Source organism: Dipodomys merriami, unplaced genomic scaffold, assembly GCF_024711535.1.
Source record: "Dipodomys merriami isolate MVZ:Mamm:240054 unplaced genomic scaffold, mDipMer1.0.p SCAF_10, whole genome shotgun sequence".
Classification (NCBI taxonomy): domain Eukaryota; kingdom Metazoa; phylum Chordata; class Mammalia; order Rodentia; family Heteromyidae; genus Dipodomys; species Dipodomys merriami.
The window spans coordinates 25,891,896-25,917,230 of NW_027202271.1; the positions used below are offsets into that span (position 1 = coordinate 25,891,896).

At 39.6% G+C, this 25,335-nt stretch overlaps 1 protein-coding gene across 3 annotated transcripts in view; it reads left to right on the top strand.

Annotated features, from left to right (window-relative positions):
• The window catches only part of Srgap1 (SLIT-ROBO Rho GTPase activating protein 1), a 239,096-nt gene that overhangs the window by 157,588 nt on the left and 56,173 nt on the right, over positions 1 to 25,335 (top strand). For all 3 annotated transcript variants that reach the window (XM_069987909.1, XM_069987912.1, XM_069987919.1), the window contains exons 5-8: positions 3,059 to 3,241; positions 3,887 to 4,015; positions 15,604 to 15,825; positions 17,139 to 17,240. In XM_069987909.1, the coding sequence (XP_069844010.1) occupies positions 3,059 to 3,241; positions 3,887 to 4,015; positions 15,604 to 15,825; positions 17,139 to 17,240 (636 nt within the window). The remainder of the gene's footprint in view (positions 1 to 3,058; positions 3,242 to 3,886; positions 4,016 to 15,603; positions 15,826 to 17,138; positions 17,241 to 25,335) is intronic.

Consider the following 25,335-nt stretch of genomic DNA (forward strand, 5'->3'; position numbering starts at 1 on the left):
CAGGCAGAGAATCCTCGGCTGTTTTACTAAACCCCATTATGGAAAGATATTTATACCTCTTTCAGGCTTAATGTTAGGATAGGACTCAAATAATTTCCTTCCAAGCTAGACTAATTAGGAAGAAATACCTCAGCATACTTCCTCCTGTGCGAGACTCATTATATTCAGCTCAGTATGCTTCCTCCCATAGGAGGGCCTAGTTTATGCAGATGGACTGCTCCTATCAGCCCTTAGTATCTACACCATATAAGAGTCAGGAGGACTGGTTGGTCTGTTTTTTGTGCTGTATGAAAAGTTATTTCTCAGATACCCAAGGCTACCTGGGTGCCTTCGGTCCATGTAAGATTGGAGTTATTTGTAAGAAAACAGACAGCCAAGAAGTTCTGGGAGTCGGGCGGGACACGTATATGTGAGGGTTTGGTTTTTTTCACTAGTCACTTTAAGATACAGCTGGCACCGGTACCTAAATGGTATGTGGGTTTGCTTCAGGCAGGGACTATAAACAGAGTAGAGCCTAAAAATGCAAGGTGTGCACAGGATTCACTGACCTTGCTGTTTGCCCAGCTGCAGGGTGACTCCCTTTTCATTCCGCAGCTGCCAGCTGCTTCCTAATGCTGTTTTATTTCTCTTTTCAACTGGAATGGACAACGCAACATCCCCCAGGTTCAATCATTACCAAAAACAGATGGCTTTCCAAAGGCATGTAGCTCAGAAAAGGCTGCCTCAGTTTAGCTCTTACTTTGTTCTTGCTCTTTGCATTTTTTTTTTCAGGAAGGCCATCAGATTTTATGAAAACAAGGATCTTCATACCATGCTTTCTTAAATTTTATTTTTATTGTTAAGTAGTTGTACAGAGGAGTTGCCATTCAACAAGGCAATATAGAGATTCAATTATTCTTGAGCAATGTCAGCCCGTTCGTCACTCTTCCTTCCCAACCCCATCTCTTTCCTCAGTTTTCTTAATTTTGTAGAATATGTATTGAATTTCATAACTGCACTCTTCCTTATCTCTCTTCATCCCTCTTCTGCATGATTCCCGCCCCCATATACTTTTGAAACACTATATTTTCCAGTCACCTTAAAAATGAGTGTTGCTAGCCAAACAGCATTGGTTCACACCTTACCTCCCTAGCTTCTTGGGAGGCTGGGATTGGGAGGAGAACAGTTTGAGGCTAGCCAGGGTTAAAAAAAATGCACAAGACACTTTTCAAATCCTTAGCTGGTATAGTGAGAGACTGAGATTGGAAGGATTACAGTTCCAAACCATCCTGGGCCAAATAGTTCCTGTGACTCCCATCTCCACGGAAGCAACACTGGATTTGATAGCATGTGTTTGTTATTCCAGAGGAAAAAGGAAAGCCTAAACATAGGCAGATGGAGTTCAGGTTCACAGCAGGTTGGGAAGTGATACCTTATCCTAAAAATAATCAGTGGAAAATCAGGTCCCTGAGTTCAAAACCCAGTAACACCAAAAAATGAGGTTGCAGTGAACAGACCAGCCATCTTACATGGTTAAACACATTCATCCCCGTGGGCCTTCCAGGTCTCAATCTCTTTTAAAACTCATATGAGTTCTAGTATATAATATTTAAATGCTACATGAATCTCAACTCCTTAAGAATAAGTTATGAATACCTTTACTTATTGTGTGAGAAAATATTTACTAGACCTCTATGTTGTGCAAATTGAGATATAATGTTACAAATCAGTTTAGTTGCTTTGTTTTATAATTTAGCAGAGTATAAAATTGTCAACATATTTGCCTTTTCTTTCTTTTTTGCCAGTCTTGGGGCTTGAACTCAGGACCTGGGCACTGTCACTGAGCTTCTTTTGCTCAAGGCTAGTACTCTACCACTTGAGCCACAGCACCACTTCTGGCTTTTTCTGTGTATGTGGTACTGAAGAAGTGAACCCAGGGTTTCATGCATGCTAGGCAAGCACTTTACCACTAAGTCACATTCCAGCCCCTGCCTATTTTCTAACTCTATGATTCTACTTCTAAAATTTATCCTAGAAAAGATGACATAATTGTGTGGCTTAGTACTTTTGTAACAATAATTACCAAAAAAATTGAGTATTTATAGTTTCCATATTTATGAAAGAGATATAAAAATTGTATGTTTTATGTAAATATTCCTAAATTTTGCCAAAATGCAAATTAAATGTACTGTTTCAAGAGAATAGAATATACATGAAAGTTTTCCAGCAACTCTTTAAAGAATAAGGTTGAAATGATCTTAAAATGCTCAACAACAAAGAATTAATTAATTGGCATAGTCATATAAAGAAATGTCATACATTCCTTAAAATTACATTTTAGAAGAATATTTAGTGAAATAGGAGTGTATTATGTGAAAAATGATATTGAAATTCTGCATACATAATGATCCCATACATTTACAGGGAAAGATTGTATATGATAATCTTAAATGAAGTATGTAATTGAGCTTGTATGTGAGTATGTGTGTGCTTTTTCATAAGAAAATGACTGGGAGTTTATATGCAAAATTTAGTTATCTTGTCCTTTTTATTTTTTTCCTTTTTTGTATGCCATGTTTTCTATACTGAAATTTAAGTATTACTTTGTCGTCAATAATATATTTTTAAACTAAAACTTTTGATATTTTGACTAGTGGATTTTGAGCAATAAATTTCCCTTAGTAAAGACTTGAGTTTTACTTAAAGTTTTGGTTGGCTAAAACACATCCGTGAATAAATAGTTTATCCTGCCAATTAATAATGCAGTGGAGATTTCAGAGAAATACTTTTAAGCTGAAGAGAACTTTTCAAGTACATTGAAAAATGTACATCAGACTCTGTAAGTCATTTTTTCCATCAAAACCTATCCCCAAAGTGCTGCTCCCTGGCAGGTGAATTTGCTTAGCTGTTTGGTTTAGGTAGAAGCAGTAGGCCATAATTCATCTATTTTACTAACGATCTGGCTTTACCTGACAGTTGGAAGGTGATGTGTTTGACACTTCTGTCATTCAGTGATCCTCATTCACTCTGTTAAGTCATGGGCAGACATCTTTTAATGGTGTGCATCCCTCATCCTCAGGTGATGAAAACGTACCACATGTACCATGCTGAGAGCATGAGTGCTGAGAGCAAACTGAAGGAGGCTGAGAAGCAAGAGGAAAAGCAAATCGGAAGATCTGGTGATCCTGTCTTCCATATCCGACTCGAAGAGAGACATCAGCGGCGAAGCTCTGTAAAGAAAATTGAGAAAATGAAAGAAAAGGTAGGCGACAATGCACAGCAAAGCCCTTCTGACCTTTGTTGAGGAGACCAGATATAGAAAACACTCTAAACACTGATGCCACAGGGCACTTGGCTCGCCACCTAGCTGCTCTGGAGGCTGAGATCTGTCAAGGTTTGAAACCAGGCCAGGCAGGAAAATCCAAAGTCTTCAAGTAACCACAGAAAAGCCAGAAGTGGTGGTTCAAGTGGTAGAACGCTGGCTTTGAGCAAAACAGAAGCTCAGGGACAGCAGCTAGGATGTCAGTATTGGCAAAAACAAACAGAAAAAACACTGCCCTAGCTGACATCCACCATCATGAATGATTATCCCCTGGTTTAAGGGTATGTGAGGATCATCTAGTAATAGCTGGATATTAGTGGATGGGGGTGTGTATATGTGTTAAGTGTCCAGTATTATCATAAGAGCTTGAATATTTACTGAGAGAGTTCATTGTACATGGATCTCAGGCCCAAATTCATCATTACTCCTCATAGCTTGTTTATTTTACTTCATTATTTAAATCACATTAAAAACATACTCTTCCCAATGGATTTTGAGGGTATGTGAAGTTGCTTGGATTACTAAAAAATGGATATATGTTTCTCTGGCTTGTTTTTAAAATGGCTTTGCTCTTTTTTTTCCCAGAGACAAGCAAAATATTCGGAAAATAAGTTAAAATCAATTAAAGCACGCAATGAATATCTCCTAACGCTGGAAGCAACCAATGCCTCAGTGTTCAAGTATTATATCCATGATCTTTCTGATCTGATAGATGTAAGTACTGGACATTTTCATATTTTCCATGCTTAGATATAATTAACTTCAACTGTAGTTATTAATTGGAAATGCTATCATTTACTTATGGACTGTTGGGGGTGTTTTGTACCAGAACTGGGGCTTGAATTCAAGGCCTCTCATGGCTGGTACTCTACCACTTGAGATATGTTTCCAGTTCCATCATCATTAATTCAAATAATGCTACTTTGCATAATACTCACAAAGAAAAACATACTTCCCCTTCAACTATTCATGATGCTTACTTGAGAAGGCACATATTGTAAAGCTAGTGAAAACTAACTATTAGATTCTGTGAAGCTGTGAGTGAGGAAGGGCACATGTTCTCCAATCATGCTTCTACACAGTCCTGATTTTGTTCACTGATTCAAAATGTTTTTAGTGGGGCTGGGAGTGGAACCCAATGGTAGAGCACTTGCCCTAGAATTTATGAGACCCTGAGTCTGAATCCCAGCAGTGAAAAAATTTTATACATCTGTATATATACACATACGTGTATATACATATATAATTACTGGTGTGTGTGTTTGTGTGTGTGTGTGTGTGTGTGTCCCCTTTGTGGGCTGCGGAGACCATAAGAGACCACATATTGTCCTTACACTATAGAATTTGAAGTGGAGCTGACAGATATTAAGCAAATGACTATACAAATGATTGCTTTACTATGGTTTTAAGTACTGTGAAGCAATAAAGAGTGCATATAAACCACCTTCAGTGTAGATTTCTCCTCTAGGATATCATATTTAAAAACAGTACTTAGAACTTTCCAAATATACATCCACAATTACATTTACAGAGGGTTTGCTGCCATTACCCTCCAGCTCTCATTCTCTTTCATTCAGAAAATAAAAAATATAGACCCAACTAGCTATCCTGCTAAGATAAACCAGACAAAGCCCTGCCTGCTAGATGCTAAAACCTGCATATAAACAGTAAGAACTGGCAAGAACCCTAAGGAAAGCACAGAATGATTGAGGTTTAGTCCTACCTGGTATATAATAATATAAACTGCCTTGTATAGATTGTACCCAATATTTTTATGATACTATTAAATTGTTTTATGACCTATCATAGGTGTCATTTTAATTACACAGTGGATTATAGACTTGTTTTTATACTGTTAGTTATATTAAGGTTGAGATGTCTACTGGGAATTTGAAGGGATACATAAAGGAGCAGCTTGAAAGTTCTTGGAAAGGACAGGGTAGAAAAGACTCTTAGCATCAAGAGAGCCACCATCATTGCGCAGAATGTGTTAGGACCTCTTTCCTTTTTTTTTGTTAGTCATGGGACCTGCACTCTGGGCCTGAGTACCGTTCCTCAGCTCTTCAGCTCAAGGCTAGCGCTCTACCACTTGAGCCACAGCAACACTTCTGGCTTTTTCTGCTTATGTGGTGCTGAGGAATCAAACCTAGGGCCTCATGCATGCAAGGCAAGCCATCTACCACTGAGCCACCTTCCCAGCCCAAGGACCTCTTTCTATATAGGCAAATTTCCAAGTATAATCTCATCTTGTCCTCATGTCCTTTAAGATAATATTTCCTTTTTCATGTTCTAGATAGAAAACAATACAACAACAAAAACCCCTAAGACTTAGTCTCAATGACAATAGTAGCTTGTCTGTCATTACAATACTAATATGTGGTAAATTCAAACTCAAATGTTCTTTACTTCCAGGTCTAATTAACTTTGACATCCATAGGTAATAGTTAAAAAATAGGCTGAGTGATTTTCAGGGATTTTTTTAAGTTAGACTTCTCAGAGATCATCTTTACATTTAAAATACGAATGATTCTCAAATTATATATAACTTCAACATGAATTCTGAAAGCAGTGACATGAAATTGGTTTGCTGTCAATTGAAATGCAAAGTCTCTCAGTGAAAATATTTTTTCTGTTCCCTGATTCACTTTTAAGATAATGAGTGTGCATATGTACACTCTAAAAAGGCTGCTTATTTTGTAGGAATCCAATTTGCATATATAGTGGTGATCCTAGGAACCATTAAACTTGACCCTTCCTAGTAAAAAAGAAACAGGTTGGTTATTATGCAGAGGTATCTGGAATCCTTCATGCTTTGTGAGTTTATTTAACGAAATACATCTTATGTAGCTCTATGCAATAATACGGAGAAGAAATGGAGAAAGTCAAGACAATGTCTCTAATGCATTGCATTTTGTATAAGAAGAAAAGACACAAAGGGCAACAAATTCATCTTGATGGATTTAAAGCATTATAGAGTCGGAACATTCATTGAGACATTTTTATATAAACCTCCAATGTCCCCCAGCTTCTGCTTGGGTCAATATCTGTCACTTTTCTAGCAAATTTGCTATGATAAACATCATAAACATTAATATTACATGTGTTCTATATGTTTTCTATAGAATATAGATGATTTTGGGGTTGGGGAGCACTGTACTGGGGCTTGAATTCAGGGCCTGTGCATTGTCCCTTAGATTTTTCTCAAGGATGGTACTCTACCACTTGAGCCATAGCTCCATTTTGTGATGTTTGGGTGGTAAGTTGGAGATAAGAATATTTACTGCCCAGGCAAGCTTTGAACCATGATCCTCAGATCTCAGCTTCCTGAGTAACTGGGATTATAGGTGTGAGACAGCGGTGCTTGACTTGATGTATCTTTTTCTATAGATTCTGAATAATCTTCCTTTACATAAATCACATCCAATGTGTGTTATTATTTCCATCCCTTTACATAAATCACTAACTCATATAATTTCTCGTTTTAAATTCCTACATAGAGAAGACAAGATATTTTGGATATTTACAATGTTTTCACAATTTCACTGAGTTGTTACACCTTTACCTTCCTTGATAGCAATTTTAGTTTACACTTTACATCTTTCCTACAATTCCTTTCACACTTCTTATGTCATTTCTTTTAATAGTTGATTAAATTGTAATTGTAAAAATATGTGACAAATATTACCGATTCTTGGAGGCTACAGCCTAATTGTTGGAACAGAATGTGCATGGGACACACCCAGCTGTGTGTATTCACAAAGCTATTGACATTGGTAACTTGTGCTTTAAAGCAAGGGTTGATAAACATTTTTCTGGAAGGAGCCAGAAAATAAATATTTGAGAGATTGAGAGCCATATGGTCTCTGTCATAACTATTCAACTCCAGTGCAAAAGCAGCCATAGACTGTAAGTTAGAAAATGAGCAAGTATGACAATCAGAGTATTATCAGATCAGACCATGGGATGAATTCAGCTTAAAGGTTTGCTTTATAAGATGAGCCAAGTATTAGTAAGTATACTCTGGGATTCTCCTCTGTCTCTAAGGAAAGTATATTTAAATTATAGTTTGTATATTAGTAACTTCATATCAGGTGGTAGTTGATAAAGAATTGATTTACTAAGGCTTTCAGGTTATTTTAAAGAATAAACATAAATTATAAGAAATATGTTGCGGGCTGGGAAGGTGGCTCAGTGGTAGAGTGCTTGCCTTGCATACCTGAGGCCCTGGGTTCGATTCCTCAGCACCCCATAAGCAAAAAGAAAAAATCCAGAAGTGGCACTGTGGCTCAAGTGGTAGAGCGCTAGCCTTGAGCTGAAGAGCTGAGGGACAGCGCCCAGGCCCAGAGTTCAGGCCCACGACCGGACCCAAAAAAAAAAGAAAGAAAGAAAGAAAAGAAATATGTTGCAATTATTAGCCAAAGAAAATTAAATTGGTTTGATAGGCAAGTAGACTATTGTTTTACAAAGAATATGTTTCATATCTCTGATATGAATATTAAGGGCAAAGAGAGTCTTACACTGTAAAAATTGTGATATGTTATAATCAGGAAAAAAGATAGATGAAAAATAAATCTTTGCAATTAAATGCTGACCATTTCCAGCCATCTGTTTCGCTAAGAAAAATCAAAAGAAAAAAATGCAAGTCTTAATGCTAGGATTCCCTAATCAATAATCCAGCTTACCACTTTAACAATTTGGAATTCTAAGAAAGAAAAAAACAATATTTAGAATTGTATTACTGGTAATATAGCCATTTCCAGTCCAATTTCACACATCTAAGATAAATTCAGGAAGACAGATTCTGAACAATAAAATTGTTGGTGTTTTGTCTCAAGAATCTGCCTGATAATAATAAAGTGTTTGTCAATCTTTCCATACAGTTTCATGATCTCTAACGTCTGCAGATGGCAGGTAACTTTGGTGCTTGAAGGATAAATATCTCTGTTTTACAGACTATTTCTAGAGAACAGTTCCTTACTCTAAGCATTTTTCTTCCTGGAGAGATATGTCACACAAGATTGATTGGCTATTTATGCAGAACAAGATTGAAATTAGCTTGCTCCATATAACCAGCCCATGCCATTTTTATGTTATCATTTCTGAACAATCAGTTATAATAAAGCTTTTGGCCTTATCTTTTTCATCACTGGGGACATGCATTTAATTAAAAAGCAACTTATTCGGGTTGAAAATTTTCATAATTAGTTTGAGTTTTCCCCATATACAATCATATTAAGGTCTATCCATGAAAACCTGCCAAATTTTAATACTGTATTCCCCATTAGACTTGAACTCTTATTAGAAAGATTATAGAGAGATCATGTTAAGTGGGTTAGGATATTATAGCAATCATGTAAACTAATTTAGGCATGTTTAATCCATTGTGATAAAGAGGAATATATTCCAAAATTTAATAGTTGCCACTTAAAGTTCCTTCCAATGGATGATGCTGTAGACCTTTGTTAAAAGGCACCTGTACTTTGTTTTCTTCACGTAGCATGGGCTGCTCTTCCTTGTTCTAGTCTTCAGTGCTTGTCCTTTGTGACTTGGACCCTTGAATGTTGAAAGTCTCCTAAATGATGATACTCAGTTGACTGTCTTTTGCTTTGTTCCCTGGCTTAATACTATCTGATAACTTTTAGACTTTTATCATCATCCTTGGTCATCTTATTTGACTTAGGATTTCTATGTACAGCTATTTACTGGGGATCTTCTATTAGCAACATTTTGACTATGTCAAAACAACTTTTTAAATCCAAAAAACAGTTTTTTATATCGATTTTTCCCCTACCATCCTCTCCCTCCACACCTATAGCTTTCTTCTTACCCATTTTTTCATACCTCCAAAAATGGCTCTACTCTGCACCTAGTAGACAGTTGTACATAGAAAACTCAATTCTCTCAATCCCCACGGGAAAATGCATCAGGCAAATGCTGTCAGTTTTACCTTCTAAATGCCTCAACCTTGCCACATTTCACTACGGGGGCCCAGTGTTCTGCACAAAGACTCTTCAGCTCTTGGCCACATTGCACTAGCCTCCTGACTATCTAAGCAGCCAGAGGATGAAACAAACACACACACAAACAGAAATCACATGTGAGAGTCCCTATTTGAAATTCTCCTGAAGCGTTCCATTGTCCTTAAAATAAAACCCAAACTCAGGGGAAGCACAGAAACAATGGGACAAATGCAGCAGTGACACTCATTAGATACTATGTGGAAAATGAGCTATACAACTTATGGGTGGGACAGGAGGAAAAAAACTGAGAGACCAGGGGAAGGAGTGACATGGTTCACAAAGAAATGTACTCGTTACCTGACTTTCATAACTGTTACCCCTCTGTACCTCACCTTTATGATAAAAAGCCAAACTCTTCCTCAGGCCCACCTGCCCCATCCACCCTCTATTGCCATGCTTCAGGTAACCTGGCCTTTTCTGTTATACAGAACCACCATTCTTCTCCCCCCCACCTCCCCTTTTAGGGTTTTTGTGTTTTGTGTCCGGAACAGGCTATCTTCAGAGCATGGCAAGATTGAGTGCTTCTTCTTGCTCTTCAAAGGAGCAAGATCCTTCTGGTCTATCTAACGCTGTATTCTTAGGACTGCCTTTTATTTACTATATGGCCCCCGGTGGGCTTGCTTTGATGTTCTGTCTCCTTTTTCTTGATTTCATTCAAGATGATTGTAGAGCTGGGGAAATGAGTCTGTGGGACAGGAGAAGTGCAAGGCAACACTGCTTACTCACTCAGGCATACATAGGGTCAGTCTCTGGCTATCCTGCTTTGCATCTATACATATCACACAGGGACAATATTTTGACCTGTTCATTGCTCAAGAAACATAAAGGAATTTTTGCCAAATACTTAGGTACTATTGTTAGAAGTAGCAGCAAGTGCTGGGCGCTGGTGGCTCACGCCTGTAATCCTAGCTATTCAGGAGGCTGAGATCTGAAGATCGTGGTTCAAAGCCAGCCCAGACAGGAAAGACCATCGTGAGACTCTTATCTCCAATAAACCACTAGAAAACCGGAGGTGGTGCTGTGGCTCAAGTGGTAGAGTGCTCGCCTTGAGCTGAAGGGCTGAGGAACAAGCACCTTGGGCCAGAGTTCAAGCCCCATGACCGACAAAAAAAAAAAAAAAAAAAAAAAAAAGTAGCAGCAAGGATTATACTGCTGTGGGATGCCAGTGGTTCAAGCCTATGATCTTAGCTACTCAGAACGCTGAGATCTGAGTATCATGGTCTAAAGCCAGCCTAGGCAGGAATATCCATGAGATTTAGACATCTGATTTGGTCCTCCTGTGACATGAATATCTCTCACAAAATAAATGTTTGTGGTTTTTTAAGTAATGACTAGGAAGAAAAATAATGAATGACAATGAGATAGCTATTCAGGGAAACAAAAAGCTTTCTTCATTTGACAATATTAAAGCTCTGTATTTACCTCCCTAGTCTTTTCCTGGTTATTTGGTAGCTGTTTACTTTTTAAATTCAGTTTGGATTACGGGGTTTTTTCAGTGGATATTACCCTAAATCCATGGCTCCTGAATGACCAAAGCCAACCTTACTAAAACCCAAAGAAAGGATGCAGAATGAAGGATCACTGCAAAACAGAGATGAGGATAAAGAGATGAAGGTTAAACAACTCCTGCAGAAAAGTTAGACCATTCCATCCCTCTACATTCTCATGAAAGTTGCTTGATTGTACAGTCATGTGGGAGATTGAGGCTGTCCTGGCCAAATGACATTGGCTGTGACTGTCTGAAAACAGCAATGTTGGACTCTTTCTGTGCAGTTCCATTATGGTAATTCCTATGTTAATAGCAAACTTCTGACTCACTGGGGGCTCTCATGGAGTTTATGGAAAAGGAAAAAGGGAGGAGAAGAGGAAAAGGAAAGGAAGAAAGGAAAGAAAGAAAAGGAAATAAGAGAAGGGTAGGGAGTGGGAGGGTAGAGTCAGGAAAGAAAGGAAAAAGGAGAGGAGAAAGAAAGGGAGAGGTGGGTAATGGAGGGAAGGGGAAGGCAGAGGAGGGAGAAGGAAAAAGAAAAGGAAAGGTCTTACTTTGGGAAGAGCTGTGAGCCATTTGTACCCTTCATGTAACCCTCAGCAACTCTCAGTGTTTGGGACAAGTATTTGTTCATCTTCATTTTGATACTATTGGTGAGACTTTGGCCTGAGGAAATGAGACAATTTAAACTAAGGATTATTTAATACACTAATTTCGTGGTGAGATTATTTATTACACTGATTTAGTAGTAGGATCTGTCTTGGCAGGGTTTTAGGATAGTCTTTTAAATACACCCCTCTCTCCCAACAGTGTTTCCTATCCATTCTGATCCATCATTCTGTGCATGCATCCAGAGGTTTTTCATCCATCAGAATAACACTGCTTTGTTTGCATGAAATACTTTATGGATTTCTTATGTATTTTCATCATTATGTGTTGTTGGGTTATAACTCAACTCTTTGTGCAGAAGCTGGCACTTCATATCGTAATTAATAATTCATAAGTTCCAGAGAATTACTTTAGACCTTTAAAACCAAATATCTTGAATTTTAATATGCCCAGTGTCATTTCAGCTTCTAGTTTAAGGGAGTATATTCTGTAGCTAAGCTGGTTGTCTCGGGGCACCTTACAGAAGAATATGTATTCCTGTTTCTTGCACCTTTTTTAATTTTAAGATGCTTGAAAATTTTAGAATATCAGATGTAATAAAATGCCAGTTGAGGGACCTCACCTATGGACAGACAGGTACCATAATGATGTTCAAAGCTCATCACAGAAGCTGCCAAAGTGCAACAGCGAAGGAACAAAAGGTACCTCGAAAGGCTCCTATTTAGTTACTAAGCCATGCTTACAAAGGCAAGCACTAAGGCATGCTTCTCGGCCTGTTCAGGAACCACAGTGAAAGCAGAGACACAAAACCGCCCATGTGGCTACACTGGGCATAGAAACTCACAGCCTTGCTTTTGTAATCTGGTGCAGTGAACTGTCTAAGACTGGGGTAATGAAAACTTAGTAGGTATTTTTCAAACTCCAAGTCAGCTACGTAGTTGGGATTAGATTCTTTCCTTTCTTCCTTCCTTCCCTTCCCTCTCTCCTTCCCTCTCTTTGTCCCTCCCCTTCCCATCTCTTCCCTTTCCTCCATTCCCTTCCTTTCTTACCTCTACCCTTTCTTCCTCCTTCCCTTCCTTCCCTCCTTATTTTCTTCTTTCTTCCCTCCATTCCTTCCTCCCTCCCTCCTTTCTTTTTTCTCTTTTTTCTTCAGTCTTCCTTTCTCTTTTAAGTTGTAAGCAATGTATATTTTGTAGGGAGGAAAGACAGTTCTGAGTTGTTTTTCATCTCAGCTTTACATTGTCTTTTTCCAATCAATACTCAGAAAATAAAGTCACCTGTATCATCTGCTTTCTTATAATAGTCGAATCTTTCTTCCTTTGGAATGATGACATTTTTTTTTTCAGCACCTACCCTTCTCAAAGAAGTGAGACTATTCACAAATTTATGTTTCCATAAAATAAGGTGTTGTTGAAAGATAGGATAATTTTCAGCTCCTCTGATGTGTACATCATTGCTGCATAAATACTGAGAGGAGCAAGAGGAAATGAAAGAAGACTTTGTTTGAGACTAGAAATTCCAAATTAACAAAAAATGAATCATTCTATTTGAGTGCAGCTGATTTCACTGGAAATTAATGTGAGACTGGTCGCTGAGTTTCACAATTGTTTTGTGCTTGTATTTGTCATTGTGATGTCATAGCTACTTTCTGATTTTACAAACCAAGTCACCTGCCAAGTCCTCTTGCCTGCCTGGGAAATTGTACCCTCCCAGCCAGGGTGTCAGGGCTCTTTCACTCGATTGTTTCAAGTGTATCTCTGACATTTTTATGATGCACCTGTGGATCCTTTTTAAACTTGAGATTCTAAATTGGTAGATCAGGGTTAGGACAGAAGAAATCTGTGTTTCTAACAAGCCTCTGATGATGTTCCTACTGATCATAGACAAAACTTTGAACAGCAAGATTTTAGAGTGTCTTCACTTAGAACCGTCAAATTTGGTAATATGGCAATTCAAAGGCAAAGGAAAAAAATTGAATAGGTGGCATTTATATTTCTAAGTACAGGTAACTGGATGTGTATTTTCATAAGGCTGGCCTGAGTTCACATCCTACAAGACACAGCCTTGGTACACAGACTGCTTCCCTGTGCCCCTCAACCACCGTTTTAGCAAAGTAATGAACAGCTTCTAACCATTGTCCTTGAAGATTGAGGCATTTTACTGTGTTCTAGACTTAATATGCCTAGAGTCTCAAATAGTCCCTGGTACCTGGCTAATTAATGAGTTGAATTGAATCAAACTGAGTTAACTGAATTTCATTAAAACTATATAGAGAAGGAAGTGGCGCTGTAGCTCAAGTGGTAGAGCGCTCGCCTTGAGCTGAAGAGCTAAGGGACAACGCCCAGGCCCAGAGTTCAAGCCCCACGACCGACAAAAAAAAAAAAAACTATATAGAGATGACCTCTTTTTTATCCATTTAAAACCACTGTATCCCCTTTAAGAACTTTATACTGCTTTTGTCCCTGTTTACAGTTCTGTCAGTAACTGATATATTAGTCCAGATTTATGTGCTGATTTTGAGACATGCTCATTTTAAATATAGCATGAAGAGGTAAATATCCATGTAGGGGCTGGGAAGTTGGCTCAGTGGTAGAGCGCTTGCCTTGCATGCCTGAAGCCCTGGGTTCGATTCCTCAGCACCCCATAAGCAAAAAGAAAAAAGCCAGAAGTGATTCTGTGGCTCAAGTGGTAGAGTGCTAGCCTTGAGCTGAAGAGCTGAGGGACAGCGCCTAGGCCCAGAGTTCAGGCCCCACGACCGGACCCCAAAAACAAAAAAAAATCAATGTAAATTAAAGGTAATGAAGACTCAAGAATTTCAAAGCCCTTTTCTCACTACAAATACTGAACAAAATTCTATCCAAAATAAGAGAAGTTTAACAATCATTGCTTATTTAAGAGTTTTATTCTGGAGATAAGAGCAAGGGCATTTCTATACCATATTTGACAGATCCAAGCTGTTCATATAAGACATTATTAATTATTCTGTGTCTTCAATAAAATAAGCAAATAAAAAAATTCACTTGGTGGGGTGGAACTGGCGGCTGACACCTCCAATCCTAGCCACTGAGATCTGAGGATTGGAGTTCAAAACCAGCCCAGGCAAGAAAGTCCAGGCGACTCTTATCTCCAATAAACTATTCAGAAAAAGCCAGAAGTGGTGCTGTGGCTCAAGTAAAGCACTAGCATTGAGCACAAGGAGGCTCAGAGACAATGCCCAGATCCTGAGTTCAAGACCTACGACTGGTAACAACAGTAACAACAAATTCACTTGGTATATTTGCAGCTTTAAGAGATTTGAGTACAGTATTGTGCCACGGTATTGCATGAATGAAACTTAAGTATTATTTAATCATTGTTTCTTCTCAGAATTTGATTTTGCTTTAAAAAAATAATAAAATTAGCTGGGTTCCAGTGGCTTGCACCTGTAATCCTAGCTACTTATGAAGCTGAGCTCTGAGGATCATGGTTCAAAACCAGCCCAGGCAGGAAACTCCTTGAGACTCTTCTGCCCATGCTGGCTGAAACTAAGATCCTCAGATTTCAGCTAGATTACAGGTGTGAGCCACTGGCACCTGGCAAAATTAACAGTTTTACTGAAAAATTTCACACAGAGACTATATAGTTCACACATTAAAAGTCTACAATTAGCATGTAGTATATTCATAATTGTGTACCACCACCACAGTTAATTTTAGGACACTTCCATATCCCAAAAAAAGAAATGGTATACACCTTAGCCATCACCCCCAACCAGTTCTTACCTTCTCTCAGCCCAAAGAAACTGCTAATCTACTTTTTATCTCTATATCTATACATTTCATATAAATTATTTCATCCAGTATGTGGTCTTGTGGGAGTATTATTGAGTTGTAAAAGTTCTTTATATATCCCAGATACAAGTCCCTTATCCAATACTTGATTTGCAAATCTTGTTAAAATTCCGTGGCTTCTCTTTTCTTTTTCTTGACAGTGTGCTTTAACACACAACAGTCACTAATGTCAATGAATTCCAATGGTTGTTTCTTGGGTTTCTTGGTCTTTGGATGTCATATCCAAGAAATCAGTGCCCCAATCCAATGTTCTAAGTTTTCTTTGTGCTTTTTTTTTTTTTAGGTCTTTTTTTTTTTTTTAGTCCTTACTCCATTTTGAGTTAACATTTGTATATTGTGTTCTCTTTTCTTCCTAAGTGCTGTGATCTTGGCTACCATGCAAGTCTGAACAGAGTCCTGAGAACTTATCTCTCAGCAGAATATAACCTTGAGACCTCTAGACATGAAGGCTTGGACATTATTGAGAATGCAGTTGACAACTTAGAGCCAAGGAATGATAAGCAGAGATTTATGGAGATGTTTCCTGCCGCATTCTGTCCACCCATGAAGTTTGAGTTTCAGTCTCACATGGGTGATGAGGTCAGTAGAGTTGTCTCTTCACTTGCATCTCTCCTTACGTGTTATAACTGAATAGATGTAAGCATTCTCCGTCATTTTCTCTCACCTGCCCTTATATAAGATCGCAGCGTGATATTTTGCCAAGATCAGCCACCACCACCACCACCACCACCACCTTTTAAAGCAATGGTCATACAAATTCATGTGCTCAACCAGCTCAGAACAGGCCAGAGTTCTTCAGATTTGTAGCATGTATCAGTACTTTGTGCCTTTTCATGGCTGAATGATACTCCATTGCATTCACATTTGGATAAAAAACAAAGCAGGTTTGGGGTTTCTTGGTACAACAGAATTTCTCTCTGAAGATTCTTTGTATTATTGATGAAAAGATTTCCACCCACCCCTCCCAGAAAAATAACAAAGGAAATTTCAGGGAAATGGAAGAGAGAAAAGAAGCATAAAATTTCTTTTTAGACTCAGGATGACTCCATCGTGGTAAAATGAGCACCAAAAATTATGTATTTGATGTTACCTTCTGTATATATGAATTTAGCATTCTATCCCATGTTACCAAACTCATTCAAACTAATTATGAATTTATAAATGCTTTTATTATTGTCTATGCACAGAGGAAAAACCAACTAACAGCATACATTGTAGAACACTTGGTAATCCATCTGTGCAAGCAAAGCGAAAAACTCAGGGAAAAAAAAAAGCCAAGCAGTAGCATGAGTTCAAGCCCTGGTATCAAAACAATCAATAAATTGGCTCATGCCTATAATCCTAACTACTCTGGAAACCGAGATCTGAGGATCAAGGTTCAAAGCCAGCCTAGAGGAAAGTCCATGAGATCTCCAATTAACCTGCAAAAAGCCAGAAGAAGAGCTATGGCTCAAGTGATAGAATGCCAGCCTTGGGAGAAAAAGCCAAAAGAAAGTGCCCAGGTCCTGAGTTTAACACACACACAAGATTCTGGGAGTGAGATTTATTTGTTTGTTTGTTTATTTAATTGGAGCTCTATCCTCAAGCGTTAGCCAGGCTGAGCAGTTACATTCTTCACTTGCCACGTAGGTCAGCTCTCAGTTTGAAACTGAAGCTTTGAGGTGGCTATTAAAAGTACAGGTCTGTACCTGGCCATGCCTGGTACATGCACATGTTGGGATCCCACCAAAGGAAACGGGATTGTGAGTTTGAGGACTGCCTCTGACTCAAAACAAAACAAAGTCAGATATGTTTGGAATCTTAAGAATATTAGTGTAACTCATGTGGCATCTCATGAAGAGACTCATGCCTCTGAGGCCCTATTGTAACTGTGGTTTCTGGTTTTCCATCAGGTGTGTCAAGTCAGTGCACAGCAGCCAGTCCAGGCGGAGCTCATGCTCCGGTACCAGCAGCTGCAGTCCCGACTGGCTACACTCAAAATCGAGAATGAGGAGGTAAGTGCTTTCTGCTCCACAGTGACTAATGCCCTTGTGGACCAGAAGGCATGCTCTCATGGCTAAGCATGTCTGCTGTTCCCAACGCAGACCCTATACCGTGTGCTACCAGGGGCCCTACCGTGCTCCCAAGAGGGAAGATGCAAAGACTGATGTTCTTCCACAGATGAATACTTGATCCAATAATAAGCTAATAATTCCTACCAGAGAGTCAATCAATACTTGTCTTTTTCTTTCCTTATGCTTTTACTTATGCTTTCTCCCCCTCCCCTCTGGACCTGGGACTTGACCTCTGGGCCTGGGAGCTGTCTCTGAGCTCCTTTTGCTCAAGGCTAGTGCTCCACCACTTGAGGCACAGCTCTACTTCTGTTTTTTTTTTTTTTTTCTATGATTAACTGGAGATGAGAATCTCATAGACTTTCCTGCCTGGGCTGGCTTCAAACCACAATCCTCGATCCTAGCCTCCTGAGTAGCTAAGATTACAGGTGTGAGCCACCAGCACTCCGCTGCTTTAATTTTTTGACAGTGAACCTTGGCATTACTTATAAGAATGCATCATGTTTTGAAACATTTTCTATCCTTAAATGAGGATAAAAAGGTACCTATATGCTGACATATATTTAAGGGGATAAAATATAAAATATGAATTATATGTTGAGCCAGGAAACAATTATATGACTCAGATGCTTGTTGGATCCACATCCTCCTAAAATAAAAATAGAAACACAAATGATTCTCATATTAGTCAAGGCTCTCAGTTATAATTTATAGAAACTCGAAACTCTTCAACTTTTAAGTTAAAGAGTTAACGTGTTGGTCAAGGTTAGTGGCAGCCTCTGGTATTATTAGTTTTGTGCTGTATGATACTATGAATAAATTCTCTCTCTCTCCTCTCTCTCTCCCCCCTCCTTGGAAGTGATTTCTTTTTCTTGTGTATTGGTAGGATTTTGAGTCAAGATTCAGAACCATGTGGTTTGCTACAGCTTTCCATCACTGAAATAAAACTTTCTATTGGCTGTCTTGTTATGCCTACTCTGATCTACCAATTACATCCAGGAAATGGGATTCTGAAGGCTAGACTAGATAGTGATGCTCCTCAGAGTCCTGTGAGTGACAGCCTCCATGGAAATAATGTGTGCTAGACACCACAATTCCAGAAATAACAGAATGTGGAACAGAAAGAAACCAATTCACGTTGGTCAAATCAATTGTCAAAATTCATTAAGTACCTTGTTTTCTTTTAAGGCTACAATGTGATGTTTTGAGCTTTGTGTTGTTAAAAATAGTGGTATGTTTCTAAACCATCATAATTTCACCAAAACCCCATTACAGCTTTCTGGCTTCCAGTCTTACTAGAGGAACCAAACCAGCCCTTATTCAAGACACAACTGGTGTGAGCCTTTCCAAAGGAAAGCTTGCTGCCCTCCTTGAAGTAGTGTCTGAGAGCTCAGGATTTTGGCCAGACACCACAAAATACTCACCTACTGTCGTTTATTGGCCCCTGCTAGATCCACCGTTTGTATGTCTAGTGGCTTCCAACTTTTTCATATCCTCCTGCTGTTTTATTTGGAGAACATCCTCTAAACTCTAGGAAAATAGTGTGTTCTTCACAGGGTCAAAACTGGCAGCCCACAGACTTGTTTTGTTTGGCTTCTAAAGTTTTGGCTTGAGAAAACAAAACCAGAAAATCTGGCAACTCTTGTTACCGGCTGAAGGAAAGAGCTGGCGCATCACAGTTCTCCTTTGTCCTGGTCATTCAAATCCCAATTTTCTTATGTTGGATTATTGTTTGTATTAGCTCTCTGGCCTGTACAGGCCTCAGACTTGTGAATCCTTATATAAACCGCTGTAGACACATGGCAAACACAGGTTCCTTTTAAACTCATGGAAGCAGGTGGTGCTTTCTGGGGGCTAAATTATCATGAACATTAGCTCTTAAGACAGATAAATTATCCTGGTAATTTCTGCAAACATACCTTGTCGTTTATTATTTATTGGCGATAGAAATGAATTCATAGTTGGGCATCAGTAGCTCACAACTATAATCCTAGCTGCTCAAAATACTGAAATCAATTCAAAGCCCCCCTGGAGCAAGAAAGGCCATAAGACTTTTATCTCCAATTTGAAGTTAGAAGAACCAAAAGAGTTAGAAGTAGAGGTGTAGCTCAAATGAGTGCCAGCCTCAAGTTAATAGGCTAAGGGACAGTACCCCAGGCCCTGAGTTCAAGCCTCAATACTTGTGTGCACACAGGCATGGGTGCATATGCACACACACTGTGCACACACACACACACACACACACACACACATCTTCATTGCAATGAAATGGGTATTTCCAAAGAAAGGGTCGAGGGAGGAAATGATGCTTTGTACTTACAAAGGCATCCTGAGAGAATAGAATCGTTTGGTTGTCATCTTAGTTCCCCTTGGGGACAAGCTAATGGCAAAGCTGAAGTCATATGATAAGAGGCTTTGAGACACAAGCTGAGGAGCTTTGTTACTATGGTTCTGTTCTTTCCTGTGTAATAAACATTTGTTGTGTACCTTTGACATCCCCAGTAATTTGTGACTTCTGAGGAATATAAGATTGACAAAGCCTCAGTGAGACTGTGACTCACACGAGGGCAGATTGCACAAGGGATATGCACGGGGACAGCTAGAGTCCTCTGTGCGGTGTTCTCTCCCCCAGAAAGAATACATTTGCTTCTCTCACTGATGAGAGCAAAGGCAGAAATTAGTATCAAACATACAAGAAATAAGTAAGCAGCTCTCTGCCTCTGCACAAACTTGATGTCCGGCACTAAGTAGAAAAGACTTCAGTTGGCTAAAAATAGTTATGAATGCCCAATGGAAAGATCAAGGGACAATTCCATCCAAGTTTATGAAAGTGTGGACAGTCCAGCTAAGTGGACCATGAATCTTCGCGCCAAACCTTAACTAATATTAAAAGTAGTGAGTGCCACTTAAGATCCCCTTAGAAGGGAATGTCTATGCTAAAATCCTGCACACCAGCCAGGCACTGGTGGCTCATACCCAAAGTTATTCAGGAAGCTGAGATCTGAGGATCAAGCTTCAAAGTGACCTTAAGCAGGAAAGCCCATGAGACAGCTTGGGTGGGAAAGTCCATGAGATTCTTATCTCCAATGAGCTACTCAGAAAAAGCTGTAAGTGTTGCTGTGGCTCAAGTAGTAGACTGTTAGACTTGAGCCAAAGCAGCTCAGGGACAGTGCCCAGACACTGAGTTCAAGCCCCAGGACTGGCACAAGGAAGAAAGAAAGATAGAAAGAAAGAAAGAAAGAAAGAAAGAAAGAAAGAAAGAAAGAAAGAAAGAAAGAAAGAAAGAAAGAAAGAAAGAAAGAAAGAAAGAGGGGGGAGGGAGGGAAGGAAGGAGGGAAGAAAGAAAGAAAGAAAGAAAGAAAGAAAGAAAGAAAGAAAGAAAGAAAGAAAGAAAGAAAGAGAAAGAAAGAGAGAAAGAAAGAAAGAAAGAGAAAGAAGGGAGGGAGGGAGGGGAGGGGAGGGGGGAAGGAAGGAAATAAGGAAGAAAGGAAGGGAGGGAGAGAGAGAGGGAGAGAAAGAAAGAAAGGAAAGAAAGAGAGAAAGGAAGGAAGGAAGGAGAGAGAAAGAAACAGAAAGAGCAATATGCAATTGTGAAATGGCCTCAAAACGTTGCAAGTCATAAAAGGTTTGGGAAGGGCTTAATCTAATTTGTGGTTGATGAAGAGTTAGAATGGGTTGTGACATTTATGGTCACCTTACAACTTCTCTGTTTATCTGTTGAAGTTTTTGTCATGAGTCTTTGGTTTAATTATGCTGCATATTTGTATCTAGTGAACCTCAGTATCATGCTGAAACTCACAGTCAGTGAATATTCATATTTGGGGGGAGGGGTATTCATATTTGGGGCTTGAACTCTGGGCCTGGGCATGGTCCCTCAACTCTTCAGCTCAAGGCAAGTGCTCTACCACTTGAGCCACAGCACCACTTCCAGTTTTCTGGTGGTTAATTAGCTATAAGAGCCTCACAGACTTTTCTGCCTGAGCTGGCTTTGAACCATGATCCTCAGATCTCAGCCTTCTGAGTAACTGGGATTACAGGATGAGCCACCAGTGCCTGGCAAAGTGAATTTTTTTTTTTTTTTTTTGTAGGTCGAGAGGCTTGAACTCTGGGCCTGGGCGCTGTCCCTCAGCTCTTCAGCTCAAGGCGAGCGCTCTACCACTTGAGCTACAGCGCCACTTCCGGTTTTCTGGTGGTTTTATTGGAGATAGGAGTCTCACGGTCTTTCCTGCCCGGGCTGGCTTTGAACCGCGATCCTCAGATCTCAGCCTCCTGAGTAGCTAGGATTACAGGCGTGAGCCACCAGCGCCCGGCAAAGTGAATATTTTTTAAAGACCACCTCGTACTGGGCATTGTATTGATGAGTTAGAGAGGAACCAGTTTGTCACCTAGCTTTATTCTTAAAGTCAACACTTTAAAAGCAAACTACACTTCATCACTGATACCTTTCTCCATTCTTACCATTTACCAGGCTTTTTCCAAACTAAGGTTGCGACTTCTCCTACCTGTTTCTTCACAGTTGGCTTTGAATTTTTGCCCTAAAACTTCTGCCTCAGGGTCATTCCTGTTACTACTTTGTTTCAAAGAAAACATCTATCTGATTCCCAGTACACTGAAGTCCCCTTTGCTTGTAGTCCCTCCTCTCTTCTTTATTAGTTTCAAGAGACTGAAAAAAATAAAAACCCAGGAAAAAACAAATTATGTTAAGTTGAACCACTGTGCTTTCATGATTTTAGGATAATGTTGATTTTAAGTACGAGGTCCCATTTTCAGACCATTTGTCCTTGGTCCAGAAAAATAGAGATCTCACTGGCACATTACTTCTTTGCTATAAATAAAATTCACAAAGGACTAGGGCAGGGCTCGACTCACCTACAAAGTGAGCGATCTGAGTTCAAATGCCAGTCCCAGATATATAAATTAAATTAGCCAGGCATAGGTGGTTCACACCTATAATCTTAGCTACTCAAGATGCTGAGAACTAAGGATTGTGGTTCAAAGCCAACCCCAAGCAAGAAAGTCTATGAGACTTATCTCTAATTAACCATCAAAAAGCCAGAAGTGGAGCTGTGGCCCAAGTGGTAGAGTCCTAGTCTTGAGCGAAAAAGCCCCAGTACACACACATACACACACACACACACACACACACACACACACACACACACACAGCCCTCACATATGAAGCAATTAGACTAAGGAAAACAGGAAAAGCAGCCTATGACTCCAGTCAGTTTGCCAACAGTGCTTAATAAACCCATATCCCTGAGTGCTGAAAAGCTAGCATTTAAAATCTTTTCCTACCGCTTAAAATCTTCCATCCACAGATCACTAAGGAGTATTTTATACAAGATATTTTCAACAGTAATGAGCCAGACTTTAGGCAAATTGAAACCATTTTTGTGGCATGGGTCAGTGAGGAAAGAGAAATTTTGTTTCCCCAGGACAGAAACATCATGTTTGCTCCAAAATTTCCCATAAAACCAGTGACGACAACTGAAGGCTGGCTTACAGGAATCCATGAGCAAGCCCTTAGGGGGAGTTTTCAGATTCTTTTAAGACTTAGTGTAAGATACAGAGCTCCATAACTACTTCATTGTATTTGTTGTCTCAGGTTTTCTCTGGCCAGAAACTCCATCTTATTAAAGTATCTCCATCTTGCCAGCATCCTTGCACTGATGAGATACCAGTGAAAGCCCAAGTAAAAGGCAACTACTTACACCAAAGTGCTATCATCATCCTAGCCAAAACTGAAAACAGGATGGACCTGGGGGTGGGTAGGGTGGGCGGGTTGTGTTTTGTTTTGATTTGATTTGTTGATTGTCCTTGGGTTTGAACTCAGTGCCTTCCGCTTGCTAACCTGTCACTCTGCCATTTGAGCCATTTCCTTAGGCCTTTTTTGCTTCTGTTATTATTTTACACCTTTGCCTGGGCTGGCTATGGACAGTGACTCCTTACTCTGTCATCTTCAGAGCTGGGATTCTAGCCATGTGTCACTATACCTAACCCTCAAATAAGCTTTAACTCATGAAAGGAAGGGCCTTGATCCAGAAGAACCCTATGAGGAATGAAGAAAACTTTTTAAAAAGGTATAAAATTTAAATAAAAAAAAAGATAGAAAGCCAGGCACCAGTGGCTCACACCTTTAATCCTAGCTATTCAAGAGGCTGAGATCTGAGAATCATGGTTCAAAGCCATCCTGGGCAGGAAAGTCCTCTTATCTCCAATTAACCACCAGAAAAAGCCAGAAATGGGGCTGTGGCTCAAGTGGTAGAGCACTAGCCTTGAGCTGAAAAGCTCAGGGGCAGAGCCCAGGCCCAGAGTTCAAGCCCCACAACCACACACAGAAAGACAGAAAGACAGAAAGAAAGAAAGGAAAGAAAGAAAGAAAGAAAGAAAGAAAGAAAGAAAGAAAGAAAGAAAGAAAGAAAGAAAGAAAGAAAGAAAATGGTGGGACTCAGAGTGACTCTCAGAGTAAGCACATGTTGTGGGTGTGTGCCGAACATCCATTCATCCATATGTTCAAAATGAAGATGACTTTCAGCTTCCACCATTCACTCAACAGACTTTTCCTGCTGTGGCCTGGGCAGCTAGTCACTGGAGACAAAGATTAGTAAGATCAGTCACTTCCTGACTTCAAGTTGCCCCATAAGAGGTGGAAACAGACCTGTGAATATATTCAGTGTGGCCGATGTTCATAGAAATGGGTTTAGGACCATGGTTGTCAGACCACAGGCACTATCAGATCCACCCACGTGGGCAGAGTAAACCCACTAAATCAGAGCCGGAGTAGACTTCAGATAAACAGGTTTTCTGCTGACAGCAGAGTTTGTGTCCCAAGAGTCTCCGGGGATATTGGATTATGTTATATGATTGCCAAGAACAAATCTTGTTCAAAAATCAGGAGACCTCAATGTTTGTCAAGAACCCCTTCACTGTAGGAATGGAGATGAATAGTATGAATCCTTCTGTAATGGTGATGTCAATGAAACCTTGTAAGGCAGAAAAAATTGAGCTTTTTTTTTTTCAAATCTAATAACACCTTCTCTACCACCAGATCATGAGTACTTGCACCCCTTTAGGGGGACAAGGAAGAAGGGAGAGAGTGGCAAGATGCATCTGCGACTTGCATTGGCAATAAGTATCTGTACTCTGGGCTAATTAACTATGGGATTAATACAATCTGTGTATGTGTGTGCGCGCCCATGTGCATGGTCCCTTTCTGCTCATTGTTAATACATCCAAAATGATCTCATTCTATAATTAAAATACATAATAAGTCAGTGATGGCTAGGAGGAAGTAGCTAAGTAGGGAAGGGCTTGAAGGATGGGCAGTCACCTTCACAAAGAGAGTAATAAGTCCTGAAGGACAGATATTCCTGTATCCAAAACAGGTAGCAAACCACCCTGCCATACAACAGCACAAGATATATTATGGCATGCATTGTGCCATATTCATATGTTGAAGTGCTAACCCCTTAGTGGCTCAAAATGTGTCTTATTTAAAGAAAAGCCTTTTGCAGAAATCAGCCAAAAAAGTAGGGAGGGTATTTGAACCCAGAGACTCAGAAAAAAAAAGAAAAAAAGATAATGTGGGAAGACTTGAAGAGAAGATGGATGTTTATAGCCAAGAGGCCCCTGATAGATCTTCCCTCAGACAGCATCTAGAAGGGACCACCTGGCAGGCATCTGTCTTCTAGAATTAGATGTGATAGTTTTGTTGAAGACACCTGAGTTGATATTTGCCTTAGCAAACTAATGCAGTGTGCTTGGGGGATGAGATCATCAAATTAATTTCTTGTTTTGCCCAAAGAATGACAAAAAAAACAAAATAAGTCAGTCTACAAAATACTACTGAAGGCTGAGTGCCAGGAGGTCATGCCTAAATCCCAGCTACTCAGGAGTCTGAGATCTATGGATCACAGTTTGAAGCCAGCCCAGTCAGGAGAGTATGGGAGACACATCTTCAATTAGGCATCAAAAAACTGGAAGTGGAACTGTGTCTCAAATGGTAGACCACTGTCCTTGAACAAAAATTAATATA